Source organism: Trifolium pratense, linkage group LG2, assembly GCF_020283565.1.
Source record: "Trifolium pratense cultivar HEN17-A07 linkage group LG2, ARS_RC_1.1, whole genome shotgun sequence".
Taxonomy (NCBI): Eukaryota; Viridiplantae; Streptophyta; class Magnoliopsida; order Fabales; family Fabaceae; genus Trifolium; species Trifolium pratense.
In genome coordinates, this window is record NC_060060.1 from 9528679 (window position 1) to 9555182 (window position 26504).

Here is a 26504-nt window from a genome sequence, read left to right on the forward strand (position 1 = left end):
ATAATTATTTTTTCTTTAAAATATGAAAGTCTAGCTAACAAAACACCAACCCCTTCGTCATATGCATTATATATAATGTATAGTTATACTTTCTAATATCACAAGTAAAGGCCAGTTGCGCCTATAACATCGATTCTTTTTTTTTTTTTGAACAAGCCAAAATGAGACTCATAGCATCGATCCTATCACAAGTAAAAGTCAGTTGCGCTTCCCTATAACATTGATCCTCTCCCTGTAGCAAATTCTCCGTCACTAGTTGGATATATCAAATATTTTGGTATAAATGAATCGATTGTGAAGGTAAAATTAGTGAAAGGTACACACATTGTATCTTCATCCTACTTAGCTTTGTATTATCTATATGTCGAATATTAGGTAAAATAGCTTTGTAGCTATTAAATTTTATGTTGTCAACTTTGAATTCATTAGATCCACAGGAAAGACAACAAAATATAAATCACATATAATTTTTCCAGATCCGACCTGATGGATAGTATTAGACCCACAAGCAATGTAACAAAACTCAAATTACAAACATTTTTCCAAATATGATCCAATGGATATCATTAGATCAACGAGCAAGACAACAAAACTCGGTTCACAGACTATTTTGCCCTATTTTATGGTTTGGTATTGTCATAGATGAATCTCAAACGACTGTGATTTTCTTGATTAAATTTAATAGTTGTCTTATTATTAAAGAAGGTGTGTATGATGAAGATTACATATTATATTTTGTATTATTTATTTATATTATTTACTATTCAAATGAATCTCGTTAAATATATTTTTTTAATGAGTCTCGTTAAATATCAATATCGTTGATCAATCGACAAGCGTGATAATTCGGTTTTATTGTAGGATTTGCAGGTATGGCATGGACTTTATTTTCCTACATTGCAAACCAATAGTGAGGAAGAGAGTCCCTCTACAACCTTTGATCAACATTACCATCGAACATTATTTGAAAACACAACATCAAAGATGCAACAACTAAACTCAAAAAGCTACAAAGATGCAAAAACAAAACTCACATCCACTACTTTAGGTTAAGACAATAATTGGATATACAATGATTTAGAAGATAGTCAAGACAATATGGATATACATTATTTCCTCCATCCTTAATTATAAGGAAAATATACTTTTTAGATTCATTAAATAACTAATTAATCTGAACTTGTTTTATATACCTTAAGATCAAATTAAAGGGTCTTGAAGCTTATTCTTGCCTACTAATGGAACTCTAAGGAGATGAGTTAAGCTTTATTTTATTTGTTGGTTACCCTCTTATTTAATAATTTCTATGAAATCAAGATAAACATCACTTTCATGTTTAGGTGTATAAGAAATATGAATTAAGAATTATTAAATAAGTGTATACATAGAATAAATTTAAATTTATAAGAGTATATATTAACTAAACTAATTATTTACAATGTGCTTCTTTGATTTGTGTAATTTTTTTAAAGTGTTTCTCATAAAAAGGACCGAAAGGAGTATAATTTATATGTATCATCTGTATAAAATGAATCAATGGATGAGAGAGTGTAAATTGGATAAAATTGTGTATACCTTGAAGATGGATGCACGTGTGCATACGTTACATCTCCGAGTTTTTGGAGGCTATGTTCAAAATGTAAAATTGGGCCCTTAATTAAAAAAACGTAAATTTATTTAAAAAAAAAATATTATTTGCTTATAAAAAACAACATTATCTATTTAAATTACAAATAACATAGAAACATAATCATTCTTGTAGACATATAAATTATCAATATTAAACTAATTGCATTGAACCAAATAGGACAAGAAACATTGTCATGTTGAAACTAGGAATAAAAGGTTTTTTTAAATAAAATTGAAAACAACAAAAGAACATTCATTGTCAATAATTGGAAACAATACAGAAACCCAACAAAGTGAAAGGTGAATGACCATTACTACTATCTACCAAGTACCAACAATTCAATAACAACTCAATGAACTCATCCCTTCAAACAAACAACACAACTAATTAAAATAGTAAAATTGTACAAATACATCCTCAAATTGTGATTTTTAATTTCAAATTTTAAAAACCGCAACTTATAAAATTTTAATTTTTACATATGTTTCAACTTCAATGGAATTATGGAGATTAAGTTTATGAGAATAGAGGAGTAGGGTAGCGTCGGTGACGGGTTGCTGTGGCAGACCGCCGATGGTTGCTTGCTAGTGGTGGACGGTGGTGTAGGCTAATTTCGTTTGGTTTTTTTATCATACGCGCTGCTGTTATGTTACTATTCATGTTTATTATTATTTTTCCTTTAGAAACACCGGGACCGGGCCTCTGCTCTGTTACTATTCTTGTTTATTTTTTTCCTTTAGAAAAACTGGGCCTTACAGTGATGTACTCCCTCAGTCCCAAATTATTAGGAAAAAAAACTCAATTTCTTTGTACCAAATTATAAGAGAAAAAACCAAAATTTCTCTTTTCCAATAATTATTTTTATTTATTCTCATAAAACTAAATACAAATTGTATTTAATTTTTTTCTCTCTACTTTTATCAATAAGCAATAACCAATGAAAATTATTTGTACATTTTTCCACGAAACTTACTTCAAGAAAAATACAAAAACACATACCCCAAATTATTATGTTTTGGTTTTTCTTAATAAGTGTGATTTTGGTTTTTTCCCTTATAATTTGAGACAGAGGGAATAATATAAGTAATGTTTACACCCCTAACTTACTAATATTACTATATCCTATATTTTTTTTTAAGGCCCTCATTTTTAAGAGGCACTATGCCACTGTCCATGTTGCACATGTGCTTGAGCCGCCCCTGTGTGCATATATAGAGAATACATGCAAAACCGTTTTGTGAGTCCGTCCATGTGAACGAATTGAGCTACAAATATTTTGTGAGAGGTCGTTTCGCAGCTACTGTTGGGACATGGTTGAAATATCAATTTTTCTCTTGATTTTTGATGATATTAGCTTATAAAAATATCAAATCACTTGTTACAAACAATATATTTATACACGTTCTCAACTTTTAATGTTTTTTTTAATGTTAAAACAATAATGTATTTATAACTTTTTTAATTTCAAAATTGAGAAGCACATGTGACAAGAAATCAATCTCTCGACTATCTGTTTCTCCTTGTTCGCATGTTTAGAAGATGATATCAATGAGATTGTTTCAGCCACTCTGAGGTATTTGGCGCAGTCGTAATGCTCTTTTGTGAGATCACAAATCTTTCGACGTTGCCATAACTTGTTTACTGCACAAGACACTATTCGTGACTATAATTGGTGCAGTATGGCCCATGAAGAACCCCCTGTTTCAACTAACAATATCTCTTGGTGAAGCTAAATAATGATTGGTTAAAGTGTAATGTTGATTTTGCCCTTTTTTCAACTGACATGTCCTTTGGTATAGACATTTGTTTTCGTGATAGCTCTGACACTTTGGTGCAAGCTCGTACCTTATGCTTCCCCCACGTTGCTCCTACTATTGAATGTGAGGCTTCAGCCCTTCTTAATGCTCAGTGGAAAGTGGTTATACCTATTTCAACTTTGAGAGCGACTGTCAAACTAAGGTTAATTGCTTATGTTAACCAACTAGTCATTATTTTGGCTAGTTGCAAATCTCTTATTTCATCAAATACTAGCTTTTATTAGAAAGCAAGCTAATAAAGTTGTTCATAATCTAATAAGAGTGTCTATATTTCAGTTTAATTCAAATATTTTTTTATTATCATCCTCAATATAGATACCGTTATTTGTGATGAAATGAACCGATTTATTTTTACCTAAAAAAAATTAAAACAATATACCTCAAAATAAATATCATAAATTGCATTGGCTCCCACAAAATAGTTTTTATACATTGAACCATTTAATTATTATATCTTTTTGAATAATTTATTACTATTGTTGAAAAGTTACTTGCTCACCACAAACCCTTTTTTTGTCTTTAATTGCTTCACTCGTTTTCTTCATTCATTTTCTTCTTTGTTTTCTTCTACCATTCCCTTTCACTCTTCCTCAGTTATGGTACAATTTTTTCTCATCATGTTCTTCATTTCTTCATTCTTGGATTGATTCCATCAAAAAGATTCAATCTTGGCTTCTGGGTGTGTCAAATTTTCTTCAGATTTTTATCAGATAAGTAGCAAAGTTTGGAGCTTTTTTTTCTTCTGTTTTGACTTTTGTTGTTGTGAAATTTTGTTGAAGATTTGTACTTTTTGTTTTGAGCATTTGGGTTGTTCCAACTTTTTGTTTGTTAGTTTGTGATATTGGTGTTTGGAAATTGGGTTTTGGAGAAGAAAAAAAAATTGGGTTTTGGAGAAATGTTTGAATTTGATTTTGGGATTGTTTTTATTTGAAGATCTAAATAGGTGGAATTGAAAAAGGTGTTGGAAGATTGAATTGAGATGGGTTTTGTTTGATTTTGATTTTAGTGTGTTGGTTTGGTGAAAATCATATGAAAATGTGTGTAAAATTGGTTGGAGATTGAATAATGGGTTTATTAGTTTGATTTGATTTGGTTTTTGCTGTTATTGAGAAGAAATGGAAGGAAATTTAGCTCAAGGAGGTATAATTCAAGGTGTTGGTGGTGGTGGTTCTTTTGGTGGTTTTGATTTGCCGGGATCGATGCGAGTTAATCGTCCAGCGCAACATACAATGAATCAACATCAAGCTCATCCATGTCAAGGGTCGTCGGTGCATTCGTCAATTCATGATGGTTTTCCTCTAACAATGGGGACGTTGCAGAACTGTGATCAGACAATGTCGATTAATGAGTTTGGTCAGGGAGATAGAAACAAACATTCGGGGAGTGAGGAAGACGAGCCTGAGGAAGGTGGTGATGGTCATCATCAAGAAGGCTGTAGAGGGAAAAAGGGGACGCCTTGGCAGCGTGTAAAATGGACTGATAAGATGGTGAGGCTTTTGATAACGGCGGTGTCTTATATTGGCGAGGACGGGAGTTCTGAAGGTGGAGGTGGAGGAAGGAAGAAATTTGCGGTGTTGCAGAAAAAGGGTAAGTGGAAATCTATTTCTAAGGTTATGGCTGAAAGAGGTTATCGTGTTTCGCCTCAGCAATGTGAGGATAAATTCAATGATCTTAATAAAAGATACAAAAAGCTTAACGATATGCTTGGAAGGGGAACTTCTTGTCAGGTTGTTGAAAATCCGGCTTTGTTGGATGTAATAGATTTTCTTAACGAGAAAGAAAAGGACGATGTTAGAAAAATATTAAACTCGAAACATCTTTTCTATGAAGAGATGTGTTCTTACCATAATTGTAATAGATTGCATTTGCCGCACGATCCTGCATTGCAACGTTCCCTGCAGATAGCTCTCCGAAATAGAGATGATCATGATAACGATGATGTGAGAAGGTCCTATCATGATGATCATGACGAAGATGATCATGATATGGAAACTGACGATCATGATGAGTTCGAAGAGAATTTTGCTTCCCATGGTGATAGTCGAGGAATATTTGGAGGATTGGGAGGAACTTCAAAAAGACTAAGACAAGGCCAAGGACACGAAGATGCTACTACTTTCGGGAATTCTATAAATTGTCAGGAGTACCATAAAAGTTCGCATCCTCATGGACAAACAGTCCAAACAGACGGAAATCAAGCTTTACCTGAAAACATGAGAGCAGCTTGGTTACAGAAGCAATGGTTGGATTCTCGCTCAGTTCAGTTAGAAGAACAGAAGCTACAAATTCAGGTTGAGATGCTGGAATTAGAGAAACAAAGATTGAAGTGGGAGAGGTTTAGCAAGAAACAAGACCGGGAGTTGGAGAAGTTCAAGCTGGAGAACGATAGAATGAAGATTGAGAATGAACGTATTGCTTTAGAACTAAAGCGAAAGGAGATCGGCGGCACTAGCTTTAACTAGGTTTGCTGTTTTGCAAATTACAAGCTTTTGTCAATGGCATTACATGTATGGTGCTCTTTATATTTTATTTTAAAAAGTTTATTATTTTTCTAATGTCTATGGTATGCTGTGGTATATTTAGCTGAAACTATACAGTTTTGATGGGGTAACTAAGGAGAGAATTAAGACCCCCTAGTGATGTTTAGATTTTGGTGCATAGATATTTTGATTAGGCTTTTACTGAATTTGTGTTGCCTGTATTTAATGAATGGTTCGCTGAAACTTTAAGCTTTCATTTTGGAATATCAAGTTTTGAATGTTATATTCTGTCGTGACCTTTGTTTAGCAAAGTGCAGGCTGCCTTCTTAACTATTTGTTACAGACATGACGCCAGCACTAATAAGTAGATATTAGTAATAATTTAAGAAAATAGAAGTGATTGAACGTAATCACAGTTGTCAGCGTCGTTTGAGTGTCGAACACTCAAACACGCCGTCAACGTAAAGTGTTAGTACTGTATAGCTTCTTAATTTCTATCGAAACTGGTAAAACTGTAGTAGTGTAGATTACATATTCTGACATAGATTATCATAAAAAATTGGTCCTTTGACCTTGGAAACACCTATCTAATCACGAAAATAAGTCTTTATACCCAGAAACACTCACCAAAAAGGTCAAACAAATAATTAAGGGGCAAGAGCTGATTTTGAACAGGCACTGCACTGCACAAAACACAGATCAGGGGCAAGAGCTACATGCTTGCTGCAAACCTACAACATTTAATAAGTACCGCTCTAGTTTAGAAAATTTCATATCATTGGTTACGAAAAATGAAGTGAAAATTCGATTAAAAAAAGTAGAATCTTGAATACTTGTGCACATCAGATCCAATGAAGAAAATAAAGATGTGGGAGGAAATCATTTCTGAAAAGTAAATCTCCTCCGTGAATAGTTCTCCCAAAAGTTCGTAGTACAATGAAAAGATGACTATGAGCAGTAGAATCTCTTTTAGGTAGTTTCTTTTCCTTTTTGATTTTGGATCTAGTAGCTTAGTGGTTATACTCACACTATAAGCGTGGATAAGTGGGGAATCCAAGATTCGAACCTTGACCCCTCCAATAATGTCCCTAGTAGCTACCAATTGAGCTACCCTTACTTATAGGGCTTTTAGGTAGCTTCTTTACCTGGGGGGTGTTTACTTTCATATAGTTTATATGATATCATTGAATTCTTTTCAATTCATAACAAGACTACTTCTTGTGAGTGTACTAAGGTTAACTTCCACTTCTCACTCTTTACTTTAGAGTCACTAATTTATAATAATGTGTATTGCTTATTTATAGGCCTAAAATTGATTAGTATCTTATCAGTTGTGTAATGTTTTCGAATACAGAAAACTGTGAATAGATTAGTTGACATTTGCTAATATTTGAATCCAATATATGTAGACACTTTTTTGCTTATAATCGAGTCCAAAGTAATAATGGCAATGAAAACGGTATGAAAAAAACGTCTTGGGGCGGGAGACTTATTCTTCATTTACTTTTTGAGAACTTGTTCAGTGAAAGGTATATTGTAGGAAGAAAATTGAAATGTTTAAATTTTCAATGCACAATTACTCTCTAGTGTCTTTATGTTTTGTATATTACAGGTCCTATACTTCTGGTTCCTTTAGCCTTTGTTTGATAGTTCGGACGGAAAGGTAAACTGTGAGGGTTGATAGCTCTTGCCTTGTATGGAGGTTTATTTTTCTCCATAAAACTAAAACAGTGTTGTTGAATACCATTGCTACAATGTAGTGGAATTTGAACAAATCGCTGTTGTTCTAACACTATTTAGTGCAAAATGTGGTCAAATAGCGGTGCAATAACAATGTTGCTTAGTATCCCCGTGAGCATAACTCAGTTGGTTGGGACATTGCATGTAATATGTAGAAACCGGGGTTCGAACCCTGATATTCTCATTTATTGACCCGTAAAAAGGTGAATTTCTAGCCACAAGACTACTTGACAAAAAAAAAAAATATGTTGCTTAGCAGAATTTGAACAAATCACTATTTTCTGAATATATTAATTAGTTGTCTAGAATCTCTATGTTGAGAAGTTGGCACAATGAATGTATTATACTCTAAAGCATTCACTACTAGCCCACTTTAGTAGGGTCCTTTTGTTTGGTTTGGTCTTGATTTGAATTTAAGTGACAGTAAACATAAACTAATGCTGTATTATTCTGCAATCTTTACATATGAGATATCTTTGTCATGCTCATCTACTTTTATTCTCTGTTAATGGAATCAAATCTTAGATTCAGTTGTCAAGTGTGTTGCCATATGCTTCACTTCTGTCAGTGATTCTCATTCAAGGGTGCCAAATAGTTTAGGGAATTTTTTAGTGGAGTACCAATAGACTTTGACAATATTTGTTCCAAAAACTTTAAGGTGGTTAACAACGTGATCAACAACTTAATTACAAGTTTATAGCATAAACACTAGTAGTAAAAATGCTTATATTTATCACAACTTAATTACTCGTTATAGCATAAACACTTATCATACTTTAAGGTGTTCGATTAATAATGTGATAAACAACTTAATTACTCGTTTATAGCATAAACACTAGTTGTAAAAGTGCTTATATTTATCACAACATAATTACTCGTTTGTAGCATAAACACTAGTCGTAAAAGTGCGTATATACAAGTTATTTGTAATAAGATAAAATAAAGTCAAACTATTTGCATACAAGTTACAAGTGTTTATGTTAGTAGATAAACTTAAATAAGTTAATTATATGTCCCCGAATGTGTAGTCCATTGGTAAAGGGTTGAGACATTGAAGGAGTTCTAGACTAAGGCATACGTTTTACAATTTGGTAATTGTTCTTTTCCCTCTCATGAATTGTTCAAAATCTCGCTATTCACTAGAAGCGGATATCTTTTATTAGACAAATGATATATTAGGTTATGTTTCGACATAAATTTACCTTTTTTGAAAGTTATCTTTCATAACCTCCTGCGTTTGAAAGTTATCTTCCGAAACATTTAGAGGGATAAAAATGGATTTTTGAGGAGCCTGAAAGCAATGTTGGGGTCTAAATAGCAAATTTTTATATAAAAAAAAAGGTTTGGCCAACAATTTGGCAACTCAGAGTGATTGCCGTGTATATTATGAATTAAGTTTGCTATTAGCACCTTTTTTCTACATGCATTCCCAACAAGTATACTCTTATTTTCAATATATCCAAGTGGAAAATTTGCTATTTGTGTGAAATAAGTATCCAAAATGCTTTTGAATTAGGAAAAGTAGAAGACAAGCAACATTAAAGAAGCTTCAAGTTGTTTTTGTTAGGGATGATAATTAGATCCATATCTAATAAGTATCTGAAAAAAAAATAGATGCGATCAAGAATGTAAATGAATATTCATAATGGCGGATAGTATGATATTCGTGTCTGTCCCGTTGGATAAATATGATATCTGTATGCGCCTCATATTCATGCGGGTATCCGTTAAGCGGATAATCTACGAGTTTTGAGGTAACCGCGGATATTTACAGATATTTATGGGTAATAATTTTTTTTTTCTAAAAAATATTGAATTTTGAACTTTTTTCTTCTAATTACCTAAAAAATTTCTTCAACATATTCTAAAGAAGCCAAAAAAAAAATATTAACACATAATATTCATACATTTCACTTTTAATTAACATCAAAAGTCGCCACATTCGTTTTTCTTCTTTTTGCCAAAACATAATAATATTCATACATTTCTCTTAAAAAAAAAATAACCATACATTTCATTTCTAGCAAAAACAAAGTTCATCACAAAGTTCTATTGAATTTAAAAACTCATATATATTTAATAACTAATGATATTTAAGTAATTTTCTTATTTTATTAACGGGTACGTATATATGCAGGTACTATTAAAATAGCATCCGTATCCATTAATCAACATGTAGTTAAAATATACATTTATTTTATCTGCGTATAGCCACATTTGCGGATTTTTTTGTCATACCTATCTATAATGTATAGGATAAAAATCCACACTACAAATACGAGTAATTATTTGCAAAGTTAAGCGGATATCGATGCAAATACATGTACTCTAGTAAGTAGTAACCACTCCACCCTGAATCTGCATATTATAAATATAAATTTATTTGCGTATATTTTAATTGTAAATACAATTATAAATATTAAATTAAAATAAGTTTATTTCTTATTGATTAATTTATATATTTATATATAATGACAATATAAAATCTATTACACTATCATCTAATAATATTTTTATCTTTTAACACACAATCTTAAAATAAAAACTTCAAAAAATAAACCAAATATTCTAGTTTCTCTATTGTCCTCGTATGTGTTTTTGTAATTTTTTCTTCTTTATTTGTCGGTTCATTCTATATTGTGAATTTACACCCTTCAATGTTTTTGAACGGAAAATGGAAAAGAAAAATATTGTGCATGTTTTAAAAGAAAACTAACCTAAACAAAAAGGAAAAAAGAAAATGATTAAATTAATAGATTCATAGATTAATTTTGCATAAACTATATATCTTTTTTTTTGTTGACAAATGCATAAACAATATTATTAAAAACAAAAAAAGTTAACAAATTTTATGAACGAGTTAGATTCGCGGGTTCACGATTTTGGAATCATAAACCCGATAACCAAACCACTCCAAATTTGAAAGGAATGGTTCGGTTGAACTCGAACTTAAATCGATTTGAATAAAATGCGGATTGAGTTGGTTGAGTTACCGGTTTGAACGGGTCACCCAGACCCGTGAGAACCCCTATATGCAAGGAAGTTCATTGTATATGTGAAAAATTATCTTGAATTATTGTGTGCAAGCAAGCACACTTATCATGAAAAAAATATTTAGCCACCGTTCAACCGTGGCTAACTAACTTAATTGTTGGTAAACTTTTTTCCTTTCTAAAATGACTGTTTTCTCATATTAACCCCCTGAAGTTTATAATTCAAAAAACCAATGTCCAAATTCTAAAATTGAGACACATCATAAAGGGGTATTTTTTAAACTTTAGGGAGCGCGAAAAGCTCTGCAAAGCTTGGAGGTCCAAAATTCAAATTAGTCTCAAAGTGCATATGAAGGATTGGTATTCACTCATTTTTCCTTTTTTCTTCTTTAAAAACTTGTTTGAAAACAATACTTTCCCGTACTAACATATTCAATCAGATAAATGAGAAGTCAAAAGTAAGAGTCATCATAATAAATAGTAGAAAATTAAAATATGCATGCATATGGTACTCTATCCGTCTAAAAATAATTGTCACTTTAGAAATAATATTTTGTCTCAAAATAATTGTCATTCTCATTTTTCAATGTAGTAATACTTTTCAATTGTACCATTAATAATTACTATATGTATCATTCCCAAGGAAACAAACCTATAATTTATAGGGGTAATTTAGTAAAAATATTAACAACATCATTACATTTTTTAATATGTGTGAAACAACCTTAAAGGACAATCTTTTTGAGACGGATAGAGTATATAATTATTTGATGCAAATTCGAAACTCTTGTGGTATATAATTACTATTAATAATATAAAACTTATGGTTGCGCATAAATTCTAGCTCGATTATTCACAGGTTAAAAAAACATGAGAGTTTTAGTTGTGTATAGTGTTAAATGAGTTTGAATATCATTTTAAAATCTAACTTAAAGAATGATGTGCGCAGACACATTTATATGTCCAATAGTTTAAAAATCTGAGTAGTGTGGAAGTCCAAACCTCTACAAACAATTTAAATACAATATCAAAGTCAGGTTAACGGTTACAAATGTAAAAAAGCACCCGAGTCAGACGTATGAGTGTGATATATATATATATATATATATATATATATATATATATATATATATATATATATATATATGTTTGTTCTTTAGGATTTTTTATTTTATGAAATAGCTTTATGTTTAATTTGACTGAACTTTACTTTAATATTGAATTCATAAGGTTTAATAGGCTAATGAATATACGAATACTGTTCTTAATTTGAGAAGCTCCAATAGCTACATATTGTGTACAGTGTGTGCACCTCTTTTGCCTAAGATGGGAATTTTGAACCTTTCTCTAAATGATAATTATTGTCACTGACGCCAGATAATTGGAATCAAATCAATGAAACCCAAGATGTAGACATTTTTCCCAATTCCCACCCGTTTTAACTTTACCCAATTTTTATTTATTCATTTACTTTTAGCAGGGTTTTCAGGTTACATTCAACAATTTTCTGACATTTTATATTTTAAGCTGTATGTTATTTACAAGGATCTCTTGTTGACCATAACATGAGCATTGACGAGCATGTATGCTATTCAAATTTTCTTCACAAAGGACCCCAAGTTAATTACCATATCCATGTAGTTTTTTTTTTTTGTTGATAGACGAAATGACAAAGTCATTAAAAACTCACATACATACAAAGTGAAGTGGCCGGGGTTCGAACTCCGTGTCATAACATCCGACACTAGCAATTTCGACATTTCTCTCGATTGAGATAGGATTTAGGAACCATATCCTTGTAGTTTTAATTCATGACATAAAGGAATAATGCATTAGGAACTTTTTTTCTCATATACTAATTTTTCTTTTTTGTCTTGTTGTCCTTTTTTTTTTTTCCTTTTCTTCATTAGCTTTGTTAAAAAAAAAATCATAATTTTTTTTTTATAAATTCCAAAATATTTAGGGGCGAAATTGATCACGCACAATAAAAAATATTAAGAAATGAGAAATTGTAAATTTGAATCTGCCATTTCAATTTTAATTTTATTTTTATGTAATTAGTTTAATAGTTAGACTCACACATCTTAATTGGATAAGTAAAAAATCTCGAATTCGAATTAAAATCCATAACTATTAACACTTTTGCAAGTTACAACTATCAACTCAGCACACAGTTTTTGTCAAAAAAAAAAAAAAAAAACTCAGCATACAGTCGTATATGACAACTTACTACTCCTTTTGATCATTTTTATAAGAAACAACTTACTTTCTGAATATATTAAATAATTGATATATTTAATTCATGATATAGACCAAATATATCAATTACTCAATAAACCTAAAAAATTACCTATTTAGTAATAATTATCAATGTAGTATTTTCCCTATCTAGTCTAGTCTAGTAATAATTATCAAATTTTGCAAAAAAAGTGAATAAAAGAAACCTAATACACAGAAATATTAAAAGCACACAACAATGACGGCATTAATAAAGTTAGACGTGGCTGATAAACAGTACCATCCATTGTTGCTTTTATTTAACTTTTGTTTCAACTTTATTCTTTTATTAGGCTTTTTATTTTGTTTTATCTTCTATATGATGAGTTCAACACTCTGTTCATCTTATCCCTATTTGACTTTGAGGTTGGTGATTTATCTCCCTTTGCGATATGTTTGGATTATTATCTTCTTTTATTTTTTTAAAAAAGTGGAAATAAAAAATAACAATAATACAAATAATTATTTTATAACTGATTTAGTAAAACAAAAAATATGATTTAGATGATATTTGTCTATTATATTTATAAAGTCAATTTTTACCGTCAAAGAAGATTTTTTTGCAGTAAAAAAATTTGAAGTCAAATTAGTCTTATCCTTTATTTCTTTTTCTTCTCTTTTTGTTGATATGAGATTAATGATCTTTCATCAAACGGCCTACAATGTAGGATATTTATCTTCATTGAATGACTTCATTTTCAACAGAAAATTCCGTAGGAAAGTTTTCTGAGGATTCCTGAAATCGCAGGAAACAATTACCCATAAAGGTATTAGCTGGGAACCAAAATCCTTGGGGAAATTCGCAGGAAACATGTTCCTGCTTGTTTCCTACGAATTTTTGGTCCAAATCCGCAGGAAAAATGCAGATTTCTAGTAGTGATTATTATTATTATTTTGGCTTTCACTACCCGTTTAATCTGGTTCAGGTGGTCAGTTCTAGCATCAAGTGGTTCTAACCCCCTCTCAATCGCAGTTGTGGTCGAGAGATTTTCCATCAATCACCACTGAACCGATTAATAAGTATATATATTTTGAGGAGCTTACAATTTTAGCATTGAATGGCTTTCTTATATTTGGATTCTACATGTAGTAAATGTGTGACACTTATTTTTTTTACCATTTGAATTCAAATTTCAATTGTAGTACATATTAGCAGTTCATTATTAAGTGTTTGATCTATTCTAGGATCATATGTAAAATATATCCTCAATTTAGTTCATAAATTAGCACTCTAGCTCTCACTAATAATTTAGTCTTTAAATTATTAATTTTTTTTTAGGTAAAATTAAAATTGTAAGCTCCTTAATTTTTGTATTAAAATTTATTAAATGGTCTATAAAATATTATTTCATCCAACTATTTGGTCCCTAGATTATAAAAATCTCATAAAAAGTCACTAAACTACTCTCATCAAACTATATAGCCCCTCAATTAACACTCTTGTCCTTAAACTATAAAAATACATCAATTTAATTTTGAGAATTTTATGGAAAAATTGTAATTTAACTACAAAGGAAAACTAATTTTAAAGGTGCTTAATGAAATTAGAAGTAATATTGTAAAAAATATGACTTCAAATAAAAGGTCAATGAGTTAGCTTAGAAACTAAATTGACGAGATAGTAATAATTTACTCATCTATATAATACATACATGTAATTATAATTTTTTAAGATTAAATTCTAAACTAAATAAGAGACTCAAGTATAGTGTGCCGCTCTACCTAAATATAATTAGTTTATTTTTTTCAACTAACTTAGAAATCTATTGTTTTCTTAAATTAAATGTGTAGTAGATTCCTAATGGAAAACAAGTTATGAAACTTGCCTAGTTTTAATTGGCAACAAGCAAATCAAGCTTATCCAATTATCCATGAGTATTACATCATAGAAATGGATATAAATGAAAATGAGAATAAAATAAAAAATTAGTAATAAAGTTAAAAAAAAACCAATTTATATCATTAAATTAATAAATTGAAAAATGAAAAGAAAAGAAGTGGACGCAAGAAGAGTTTGTTCTTGTGTTACGTAGCACTTTCACTTTCTTTCACCTAGTTGTTAATTTATGGGCACATGGGTCCTCCACCTTTCCTTGCTCAATATGGGCTTTGAGTGCTTTCTTTCTTAGGGCCCACATTGTGGCCCATTTACTGTCACCCTCTATGTATAAGTGTATTTGATCTTTAAACTTTTAATTAGGGTTTGGCACAGACCAAAACAAAAACTTAATTAGGGGCAGGCAAAATGACAATGACATAACTTTGGCAATTGTGGCTTATTATGGTTTTTAAATTGATTACCCATAAAATTATTATAGACCTAACTTTTCTTTGGATTGCTAATGATTCTTTGCTACCTTAGAAAAAATGGGAAGCATTGCCACATAGGTACATTACCCACAATGTTAACTTAATTAAATATTAAAATTTGATGGTACATCAAATGATCGGATATTGGCTACTATTATTGAGACGACAGAGCCCAAAAAATAGAAAAATAAATTGATAAGTTTTTGAAATTGTTGGTATGAATAGGTATATATTATTGTACCAAAAAAAATTATGAATGTCGGATGCATCTTATATAGTAAGAGTTCAAAGGACATGCATGATCAGTGTAAATTAATTTTACATCTATCATCAATTAAAATGGTTCAATATCAAATACACTTATACAAAAAATGGAGTTAAGTGAGACCTTAAGTTTTTTTTTTTTTTATTTTAATTTGATCATATAGTATAAGTCTTTTTATTTTTATTTTTTATAATAGTGTTAATTTTTGCTTCAAAAAAAAAATAATAGTGTTAATTTTTTTTATCAAGTAATAGTTTAGTGGGTAGAAATTTCAACTATTGAGGTGAATAAGTGGGGAATGATCCAAGTTCGAACCACAACCCGTATATAAAATGTGTTGTTTCTACTATCTGAGCTATGCTCATGAGAACAACGCTAATTTAATTAATAGTGTTAATTAGCTATGCTCTTGCTAATGTATTTAATATTTATTTTTGTGTTGTTTAATATTGTAGAACTAATAAGAATTAAAGAAATACTAACTTTATTTTGTTGTTAATTTTTAAAGAGCTTCATTTCAAATTTCTTTCTAGGTCTCTAAATAGGTTGAGTCGGCACCCTTGTATAGTGATCATAAAGTCACTAATATATCAAACTTCTAACCATTCACAACTAACTTTTAAACATGCTAAGCAATTAATATTAAAACTATTTTGTTTAAATTATGAAAATTAAGTAATTAGTTATTAGATTAAAATTTCTCTTAATTATAACTCCTTTAACTTTTTTTCTTTACGATCAAGTAGTCTAATGAGTAGAAATTCACATCTTGAAATTAACTAAGTTAGAGATCACGAGTTCGAACCCTAATAAGGATGGCAATTTGACCCATACCCAGAGGGTACCCGCAAAAATTACCCATAACGGGTAGGGTAAAAACCCGCATTTTGGGTACGGGCACGGGTATGAGTAATTACCCGCAAAAATGAACGGGTATGAGTGCGGGTACGGGTACCTTAGTACCCACCCCGCCCCATACCCGCATAATACATATTTTTAATAAAAATATTTATTTATAAAATAATATAAAAATAATGTGAATATTTAACATAAATATGAACTTTAACATAAGGTTAATAATAATTTTGTTTATAATTTTCATTAGTCAATATTAAAATCTTTGAAATTTTTTTAATTCTATTAAAATTATATGATATTTTATAATTGATCAATTTATTTTTAGTAAAAATGTGGGTAACGGGTACGGGTATGGGTACCTAGGTACCCATAGGATATGGGGACAGGGACAAAAGTTGTTACCCACGCGGGTATAGGGATGGGTACGGGTATTTTTTCAATCCGCGGGTATGAGGACAAAACCTACCCATACCCTACCCATTGCCATCTACATATAAAAACAATATATTATCAATTGAACTATATTCACTAGTACCAAACCCTTAATATTCAACTATATCTGACAACTACAACCAACAATATTCTAAGATACTATAAGGTTTTTTTTGGCAGAAGATTAATTATATATGTACTAAGTTAATTTATTGATACTTTTTGTTCACTACATTATGGTATGAACACATGCTTTCATGTTCCAGAGAATTTACGGTATACCTTTTTTTACGGTAGTTTAAAAGTAAGAAGTGATAATGTGATTATTATTAAAAGCTAAAACTTTTGCACGTGGTTATGATTGCTTAAAATTTACTCTCCACTATACTTTGTTTTCTGAGTTGTTTACTTCGTTTCGTAGTACAAGCTTTAAAGGTGACATTTATATGCCAAATTAATCAACCTTTCTTAAGAATAAATGAAGAAATAAAAAAAGAAGATGAGTGAAAGGAGGTTGAATACTCCACTAAGGAAGGTTCTATACAAAACAATGTTATCATTATAATTTCTAAAAAAGAAAAAATAAACTCAAGTGGAGAAAAAGTCCATAAATTAAAAGCTATATTTATAACATATTTTTACTGAATATAGCGGCTCAAAATTAATCATTGTAGGATATGGATCATTGTAAAGATTATCATAAGGAAAAAGAAAAGAGGCAAGTGTAAAAAGGAATTCATAAAAAGTTAAAAATAATTGTGCATATATATTATTTTTTACATTACATCATGGCTTGTTGCTCCAACTTGCAACTACAATTTGATCATAAAGAAAATGAAAGATAATAAAAAAAAAGGAGCTAGGTAGATTAATCCTTTTAGTGATGAACCTAAATTCCTCCTTTTTTTATTTACATAGGTTTCCCTCTACTAGAATTATTATTTTTTCTTATTATAAAAAAAAAGAATTATTACTTTTTCTTTTTGAACAACAAAATATTGATATAATTAATAAATTCATATGACCTAGTTCAACTTGCAAAAAGCGATACTATTAAATCGAACAACTTCATCCGCGTTCAAACTCAACATCTCAATACTGTGTGTGAGAGTTTCTGATAATATATTCGGAATAACCTTTGAATTTTCGACCTTTTTATCGCTCAACTTCTTAATTAATCAGACAACTAACCTTATACCTCTCTATTGAAGACAATTATGTAAACACCTTTTTTTTTTTTTTTTTTTTAGTTTACACTGAAGCTGAAGATCGAATCAATGATCTCTAACATACGACTAAAACTCTTTATCACTAGACTAAATTCTTTTATATACTACTGAAGAAAAATAATTGTTTTACCTTACTCAACCCCGTTGATAAGTTCTCCTATTTCTAGTGATTGAGATTGTGGTGTATATTATTTTGTGAAATATGTATTAATTAACTTGGACAAGAATATTAGGAAAAGAAGGGTAAGAGTAGAAAAATATGAAGAGGGGGACAAAAAAAGAATCAACTTGGTGGATTGCTTAGCTGGTGACAGAAAAATATAAGGGTTAATCCACATGGTAGACAGAAGAAGATGTAAGTGTACATTCACATCACATGCATACCCCATGTGAAATAAACCTTTTGTCTACATGTAAAATTTAAATTCATTCTGTAAATATAATAAAGTCAGCAAGATCCACAAAATTGTTACGTATTTAATGTGTGCATATGCCTAAGTTTTTTTCTTTTTCTTGTAAAAAATAATAATTTTTTTTCAGTAACTTCCTTGTCTGCAGGGTCAGTGTGCAGTGCCATTATTTTTTTTACCATTAAAGAAATTTAATTTGTTGCTATATATAAATATAAAATGACGTGAGTTTTGTTCTCATGATTTTTATTTTTTGATAAGCAAAGTTTTGTTCTCATGATAGTTTAAAGCCAACTTGTTTTTTTCTTAGGGTACATTAAAGCCAACTTGTTTTAACTTTAAGGTAGAAAATGTTTTCTGTTATAGACAAATTTAATCAACCTAATAAACCGTTATATGTAACAAGTTGCAGTGGTATTTATGAGTGAATCACAAACTATTACCTTTTTTTTTTTACTATCCCGTCCCACCGGACCGTCTAATCTGTTTCGGAGGTCAGTTCTGACATCAAGTAGTTTCAACTCCCTCTCGATCGTAGTTGTGGGGATCAGAAACTATTACTTTTGTTTGCAGACAAAATGCTAAGAATTACTTTTAGAACTAATTGTTCAAGAAAACTCGAGTTTAATTTTTAGTAAAAACGATTTTCAGCCAAACTTTACTTTGATTGCAGTTGATCTCTAAATTATAAAGACCAATTCTTTTGAAAACCAAAGAATTAATATAAAAATATATATTAACTATCACCGAAACTCATACACAAATATAAGTTTTAAATTTGAAGCCGAATAAAATCATCTAACCTAATAATATGAGTATTTGTACATTGAACTTGAACTTATAAACAATTGAATGACAAATATAATCCTTCAAATTATAAGGCAGTATCAATTTTTCTTTTTTGATCAAAAGGGGATGTCCATTTAATTCCTAAATATACTAGTTGATATATATATATATATATATATATATATATATATATATATATATATATATATATATATAGAGTCAGGATCCGTTGACACCAACTAGTTTGACACCAAATGTTACACCTCTCAATAACGTTTTAACCGATATAAATTTTATAAAATCCACCGTTGGATTGAAAGTTTACATCATATAGATCATTTGTGTAAAATTTCAAATAAATCCAAAATCATTTGATATGTTATTGAGATACATCAAAATTAACGGTTTTTGTATTTTTTTAAATGCCGTTAATCTTTATGTGTCTCAATAGCATATCAAATGATTTTGGATTTGTCTGAAATTTTACATAAATGATCTATATGATGTAAACTTTCAATCCAACGGTGGATTTTATAAAATTTATATCGGTTAAAACGTTATTGAGAGGTGTAACATTTGGTGTCAAACTAGTTGGTGTCAACGGATCCTGACTCATATATATATATGGGAACTATCAAATTATAGGAATTTTAACGAGAGGGTGAGAGGATTAAATGTAGCCATTTGATTAAATAGGACACCCACATGATCAGTCCTCTTCTCCTTCCCCTTCACTTACTCATCTTTAATCAAATGAGGATTGATATATTAGCATCATTTTTGTCAAAAAAAATATTAGCTATTTTTTTCTGATTCACATAGCAAGTGCATATGGCATATATAATCTTAACCCTTTAAGGAGTAAGGACTACATTGTCATTAATAAAATATCTTATAATTGTTTAAATCGTTCCAAGTCAAAAACAAGAGTATATGTGCTCCCTTTGTTTTTCTTATTTTTATCAATAATATATTTTGATATGCAGCATATGTTTCTTAATTAGTTCCATGCCAACATTTGTTTTTAAGCTAAAAACATAAATATAAAATCAGCTATACACACCAATAAAAGAAAATCTGAAACGGTGGCAAGAAGCTGGTAGCTCCATACTGATAGGGAAACTAACCAAAATAAGAGAAATCATATGCACTTCACCACATAATCGGGCCTCAGGCGAACAGACAGCCACCAATTCCAAACTAAGAGAGAGGCAAAGCGAGCCAACCACACATTCCACTACCCGCTCATAAAGCAGATCGAGGTTATACTAGAACTCTTAGCGTAAAACCATTTTCAAGAGAAAAATTGAATCATATCTACCAGTTGCTCAACGTCCACTCTCTTGTCGGAAAAAATAAGATTATTTCGAGGTTTCCAAATGGATCAGACAACAGATTGCCATATCAAAGTCAAGCCTAATCTAATCCTAGCCATATCCCCTAAATCTATAAAGACAGAGAAAAAATCCGGCAAATCATGAGGTAATACCAACTCCCAACCTAACCACCTAGAGACCTTGTACCATACCGCAGAAGCAAAAATGTTGAGTTTAACTCATATCGCTTGTGTTACTTGTGCACTAAGATAGAGTTGATTTACTTTGTGTAACTGTTTATGTTTTGGTTGTTATGACAGTTACTAGTTGTTAGGAGTTAGTTAGTGTGCCTATTACTTGCTTGTTAAGTAATCTAGCTTATAAGAAGAATAGTATAAATAAGTGATGAATTGTAACTTTGTTGTGTGGTGTGTGATCAATAAAATACTCTCTTCCTCTTCCTCTTCATCTAACCACTGTGTGTGCGCATTATGATCAATTGAGAATTTGAGATACATGCCAATATATTTTATCGAAAGAGTCAAAAAGTATGCATTAATGGTAGAGTTAGGGATAAGCAGATAAGAAAAAATCAATTTTGAAAACTAGTTATAGTATACATATATTTTATGAAATGGCAAAATATAAATAAAGTATATATTTTGAAAACTAATATATTAATTAATAAGCAAACAAATTAACAATATATATAAAATATAAATTTAAGTAGCGCAAAAGAAATAAAGATTGACGATAGTTATTTATGAAAATTGAATTTGAGGTTCTATTAACAGATGGTTTGGTAACACAAATAAGCTAACTTATATAGCTTATAAGTTTGTTTCATAAAATTAGAGGTATTTTAGATGCTATTTCAAGTAGCGTTTGAGTTATAGCTTATTGTTTTTTACTTTTCATTCCAATTTAAACCTTGTTATTTTAATTTATTTTTTATTTTTAATAAAAACGTACCCACACTCACATAAAATAATCATGTACCTTTATGTCATTTTATACTTACAACAGCTACATTTATCAAACACTTTAATTTCTTTCCAGTAATTTTTTTCAGCTATAAGGTAAAAACTAACTTATCAATTATCATCTAACTTATAGCTTAATTTTACCAAACAAAACCAAACTACGTATTTTTCAAAGTAAACAATTAAGTCATTTACAAACCCGCCTCTAAATTATCACCTTAAAATTCTGATAACCAATGGCAGTTTCAGAAAAGTCATTTTTCAGCTAACTAAACCCACCTCTAAATTATCACCTTAAAATTCTGACAAGAATGGCAGTTTCAAACCGCCACTAGTAAATTAGTACTATTTTTTTGCCTTCAACCTTAACTGCCGCAAATAGTATAATAACCGGAGTTAAGCGCGTGCTGGCAGTTATGTTAGCGGTTTATCATAACCGCCGTCGATTGTCACCAGTATATATAAGTATTTCGTGACAGTCATAACCGCCGCCGCCACTTGCCTCTGCCGCTCGTCTGTTATCATGTAGCTAGTGATTGTCTATTTTGTTTTTAAATTGAAAGTTTTCATTAACTCACTTTGCAGTTGTAGTAGAGCTAAAAATGAGTCGAACCGAGTCTAATTTAATTTAATTCAGCTCGACTTGATAAAAATTTGATCTGATCAAACTTTTTTCTTATCAGCTCGAACATAACTTGAGTTTTTCATGTACGAACTATTTTTCCATCTAAAGCTGATCAATCCGATTTAGGGCCTGTTTGTTATAGATTTTTTTAAGATAGATTCTTATAGTGTTATTTATGAATAATTATTCTTAAAGTGTTATTTTAGGTATTTGATCATTTTATTGAAAAAAAATTTGGATATGAAAATTTCGGAAAATCACTTAATTTTGAAGCTATTTCAAATAGATTTTCATAAAAATCATTTTTGAAATACAACTTTTTGAAAAAATTATGATTTTGACTATGTTTTGATCTTCAATAATATGTGTTTATAGTATATGATGTCAAAATTAGTGTTTCAATTTAGAAAAAACAAATATAAAAAACTTATAATATTTTGAAAAACGATTTTAGAAAATCTATTTTAAAAAATACAAAGAAAAAATCTATTTTTTTATAATTTAAAACAAACAGGTCCTTAAACTCGTGAATAATTTAGTTCGGCTCGATAGCTCGAATTAAATTAACCCAAAATAAAAAAAAAAAACAGGTCTCAAGACCACTTAAATATAATATGTAATTCACTATGAATTTATCATAGCACCGTTAATTCGTTCCCATATAGTAGTACTATATATATATTAATAAAATTGTTTTAATAAAATAAAATAAATTTGTTTTAATTATCGAAAAAATATAGTACCTGTTAAGTCATGTTTAGCTACTCTTTTATAACACGTTTTCTCTCTATTGTGTTCACAAGAGACTATCGATGTCGACTAATGTTACACGCTACTTTTGTCTTTAATAGCTTCACTGCTCTCACACTTACACTTACTCATGCAAATTGCTATATTATTGGATAATTTTTTCACTATATATGTTAATTAGATTACATCTGTTGTGATTTTTTTTTTATCACGATATTAGTACGAAGTTATCTATCACTGTTAGTGATGACTAATATTTATCAGAGAACCTATGGGATACACGAGGTGAGTTCCCCCTTTCCAACCGAATTTTTTTCATACGGATTATCCAGGAATCGAATCTCTGACTACATGGTTAAGGGGACTTGGACCAATACATTGTTGGTGTTGTGACATTTTTTTTTTTTGTATATATACACATTTATATCGAGCTAACTCGTGAATTGTATATAGTTTAAGTTCAATTTTATTTATTTTTTGAGTTTAATTTTCTACCGAAATTCAACTTATTTGACTCGTAAACTAAGTTCAAAGAATTAAATACGAATTGAATCTTGAACTATTTTTAAGTTGATTTGGTTTATCTTCAACTTAAGTGAAATAAGTGTCAAAATAAAGATGAATAAATCTATATCAACATTCAACCAATTGATGATTTAGTGTTTATTTATTTTTTATTTTTTTGAAAAGCTGATGATTTTTTTTTCTCTGTTTCTAATCTACAGTAACTTTTAACAACTAGACTTTTTTTTTTAAAGTAAACTAGACTCTGTTTGGAGTTAAATATATATTATTAAGAAATTAAATATAAAAATATAATAACTTACTAAAAAACATGGAAATACCGTAAAAAAAAATGGAAATATGGAGTAATTACCAAAGATTATTTTATTGCTACACAGTACACAAATACTCCTCCCCTAGGGTATGAATGCTAGATTAATACATTTTTTAAAAATTTATGCAAAAAATAAATGAACGTCACCACTAGAATGCTGAATTGATGACGAATTATCTGTATTTTAGAGACACATGCATTTCCAATTTTTGCATGTTGGTGACGAAATTGGATGTCCTTGAAATTATTCGGACGCTATATTTGTTATACCATGGTTTATATAGTTGTGACTCTTGTGAGTAATTTTTCGAAAACCGTGGCTAAAAACTAGCAACACTACATCTAATCATTGTTTTCAAAACTGTGGCTAAGTTTATTTGCTACGGTTTTATCCGTCTAATGCTCGTGAGACCAATTTTAGATCTAAAAATAATATTTATCTTATAATGGTAAAAACAAAATAATCAAAGACTGATGGCATTTCGTCTCTGAATATCCGTCTCTTTTTTTTTTTTTTGAAAAAAAATAAAAGATGGATATTTAAAGACGGAATAATATCAGTCTTTGAGTAATTTTCTCTAAAGTGCGAAGAGACAAAACTAATCCCGTATAGCAACAAAATATTTACGTCTCTGTTTCCAATTATTAACATATAGCATGTCATGTGGTTCAGGATGTTGGCAACCCGTTATGGAGTGGAGGGTGGGAATTTGAAGGTGGGAGGGCGCAATAGGTCAGCTTGGTGGAGGGAGATTGCGAGGATCCGTGATGGACTAAGTGATCTAGACGGTAGTTGGTTCGCGGAGTGCATCTCAAAAGAAGCGGGAGATGGGGTGGACACTTTCTTCTGGATTGATTCGTGGTTAGGTGGAACATTTCTTTGAGTGTGAAGTTTAGACGCTTGTTTGACTCGGGGGAGAATAAGTCGAGTATGGTGGAGGAGATGTTTTTGTTAGGATGAGATGAAAGGGGAGACGCATGAAGGTGGCAGAGACATTTGTAGGTGTAGGAGGAGGAGCTGTTAGGGGAATGTAGGACTTTACTTCATGATATTATTTTGCAGACTCATTCTTCAGATAAGTGGCAGTGGCAGCCTGATCCTATTAGGGGTTATTCTGTTCGTGATGTGTATCAACTATTAACCACTCGGGAGGATGTTATTTTGAATGCAGTAGAAGACTTAATATGACATAGACAGGTTCCCTTGAAAGTTTTTATATTTGCGTGGAGACTCTGACGAGATAGGTTGCCCACAAGAAAATTTGGTGACTCACGACATTATCCCTCTAGACGCGCACTATAGTGTTTCTGATTGCGGAAGTGTGGAATCAACTCATCACTTATTTCTGGCAAGTAGTACCTTCAACTCTCTAAGGACGTTAGTTCAGTCTTGCATTAATCTCTCAAATCATTTAATTCAATTTATTTACTCGACAGGTGGCTTGAAAGCGCGGCGTTCCATTTTGCCATTCATTTGGCTGCATTGTGTTTGGGTTGTTTGGAATGAACGTAATAACAAATTACTAAAAAATTCAGCGGGACCCATTGCTCAGCTGTTGGATAAAGTCAAACTTTTTTTCATTTTGGCAGATGAAGGCGAAAAATGCTAATTTTTTCTTTAGCTACCATATGATGACATGCGTCATTACATGATAATAAAGACCAATTGCAAGCTTTTTTAGAAGAATTTTTACCTATTTCATGGAGGAATAATGCACTAGTTTGGGAATATTTGCAAAGGAAGAAAGTAGTTGAAGCTTGGAAAAAAAAGAGGCAAAAGTGCTGATTTCATGCCTGGGACGAAATTATGGTGCATGGGGCGAAAATTTCATGAAAATCAAGCCAAGTTCCTGTTTTGCCGCTTGGGGCGGAAGATCCTGCCGCCTGGGGCGGAATTACTGCAGCTGGAGGCGAAACAAATGCAGCCTAGGGCGAAAATCTCATTTAATTGGCCTCATATATAAAAGGAAGCGGTAGATCTGAGAAAGGGGATCAAAAAATTGACCATAGAAACATCATTTTGAGGAGAATTGAGATATCTAGGAGCTTGGAGGCAATGATTGAAGTGTGGAAACACATCAAAATCAACTTGTAATCATGCTTTATCTTACTCTTTTGATTGTAATTTCCATGATTGGTCCTTAGGGGATTCTAGTTGTTATTTTTCTTGAACAATGTGATTATGATCAATAAATTACGAAGTTAGTTTATTTGATTATTCCTTGTGCTTAAGCTTTGTATGAATTCGCGACTTATATGATGATTTCAATGATTTGTTTTACAATGACGATAGGAATGAATCATCGATCTAGGGATAATTGATCAATTAACTTTCACATAAGACATTTCAGATTGTTAATTGAGATTTTACGGATTAAGGTTTTTATTCCTCAATTGATCATCGAGTCACCTAAGACAACAGGGGTGGATGATCAAGGGAAAAGATTATGTTACCAAGATATTGGGCATAATCAATTGAGATTTAATCTAATCATCAAATTAAATGTAGTAATTTATAATCATACATGAAATTACCAAGAAAAATAGTAATTAGATGAACCAATAAGGATCAATCGCTTCTCTTCATCAATTTGAATTCTAAGTCAAAAAATTTGAACCAAGCAAATCCCCCCCCCCCCCCCCCCCCCTTATAGTTATATTTATTTGTTTAAGTATGAGTTCGATTAGTGTTTGAATCAAAATAATTTATTTTTGCTCGTTAAAAAAACATATAGCATGCCGTAGTCCATACATATTTGAGT

The 26504-nt window shown here is 30.6% G+C and overlaps 1 protein-coding gene across 1 annotated transcript; it reads left to right on the forward strand.

The window, feature by feature from the left end:
• Positions 1-3900: 3900 nt before the first annotated feature.
• LOC123905811 lies at positions 3901-6210 on the forward strand. Its single transcript, XM_045955545.1, has one exon. It carries the CDS (start codon positions 4563-4565, stop codon positions 5907-5909), a length of 1347 nt encoding a protein of 448 aa, XP_045811501.1. The 5' UTR covers positions 3901-4562; the 3' UTR covers positions 5910-6210.
• Positions 6211-26504: the final 20294 nt, after the last annotated feature.

Coding starts and splice junctions, on each gene's coding strand:
- LOC123905811 (XM_045955545.1), top strand. CDS start 4,563: ATGGAAGGAAATTTAGCTCAAGGAGGTATAATTCAAGGTGTTGGTGGT.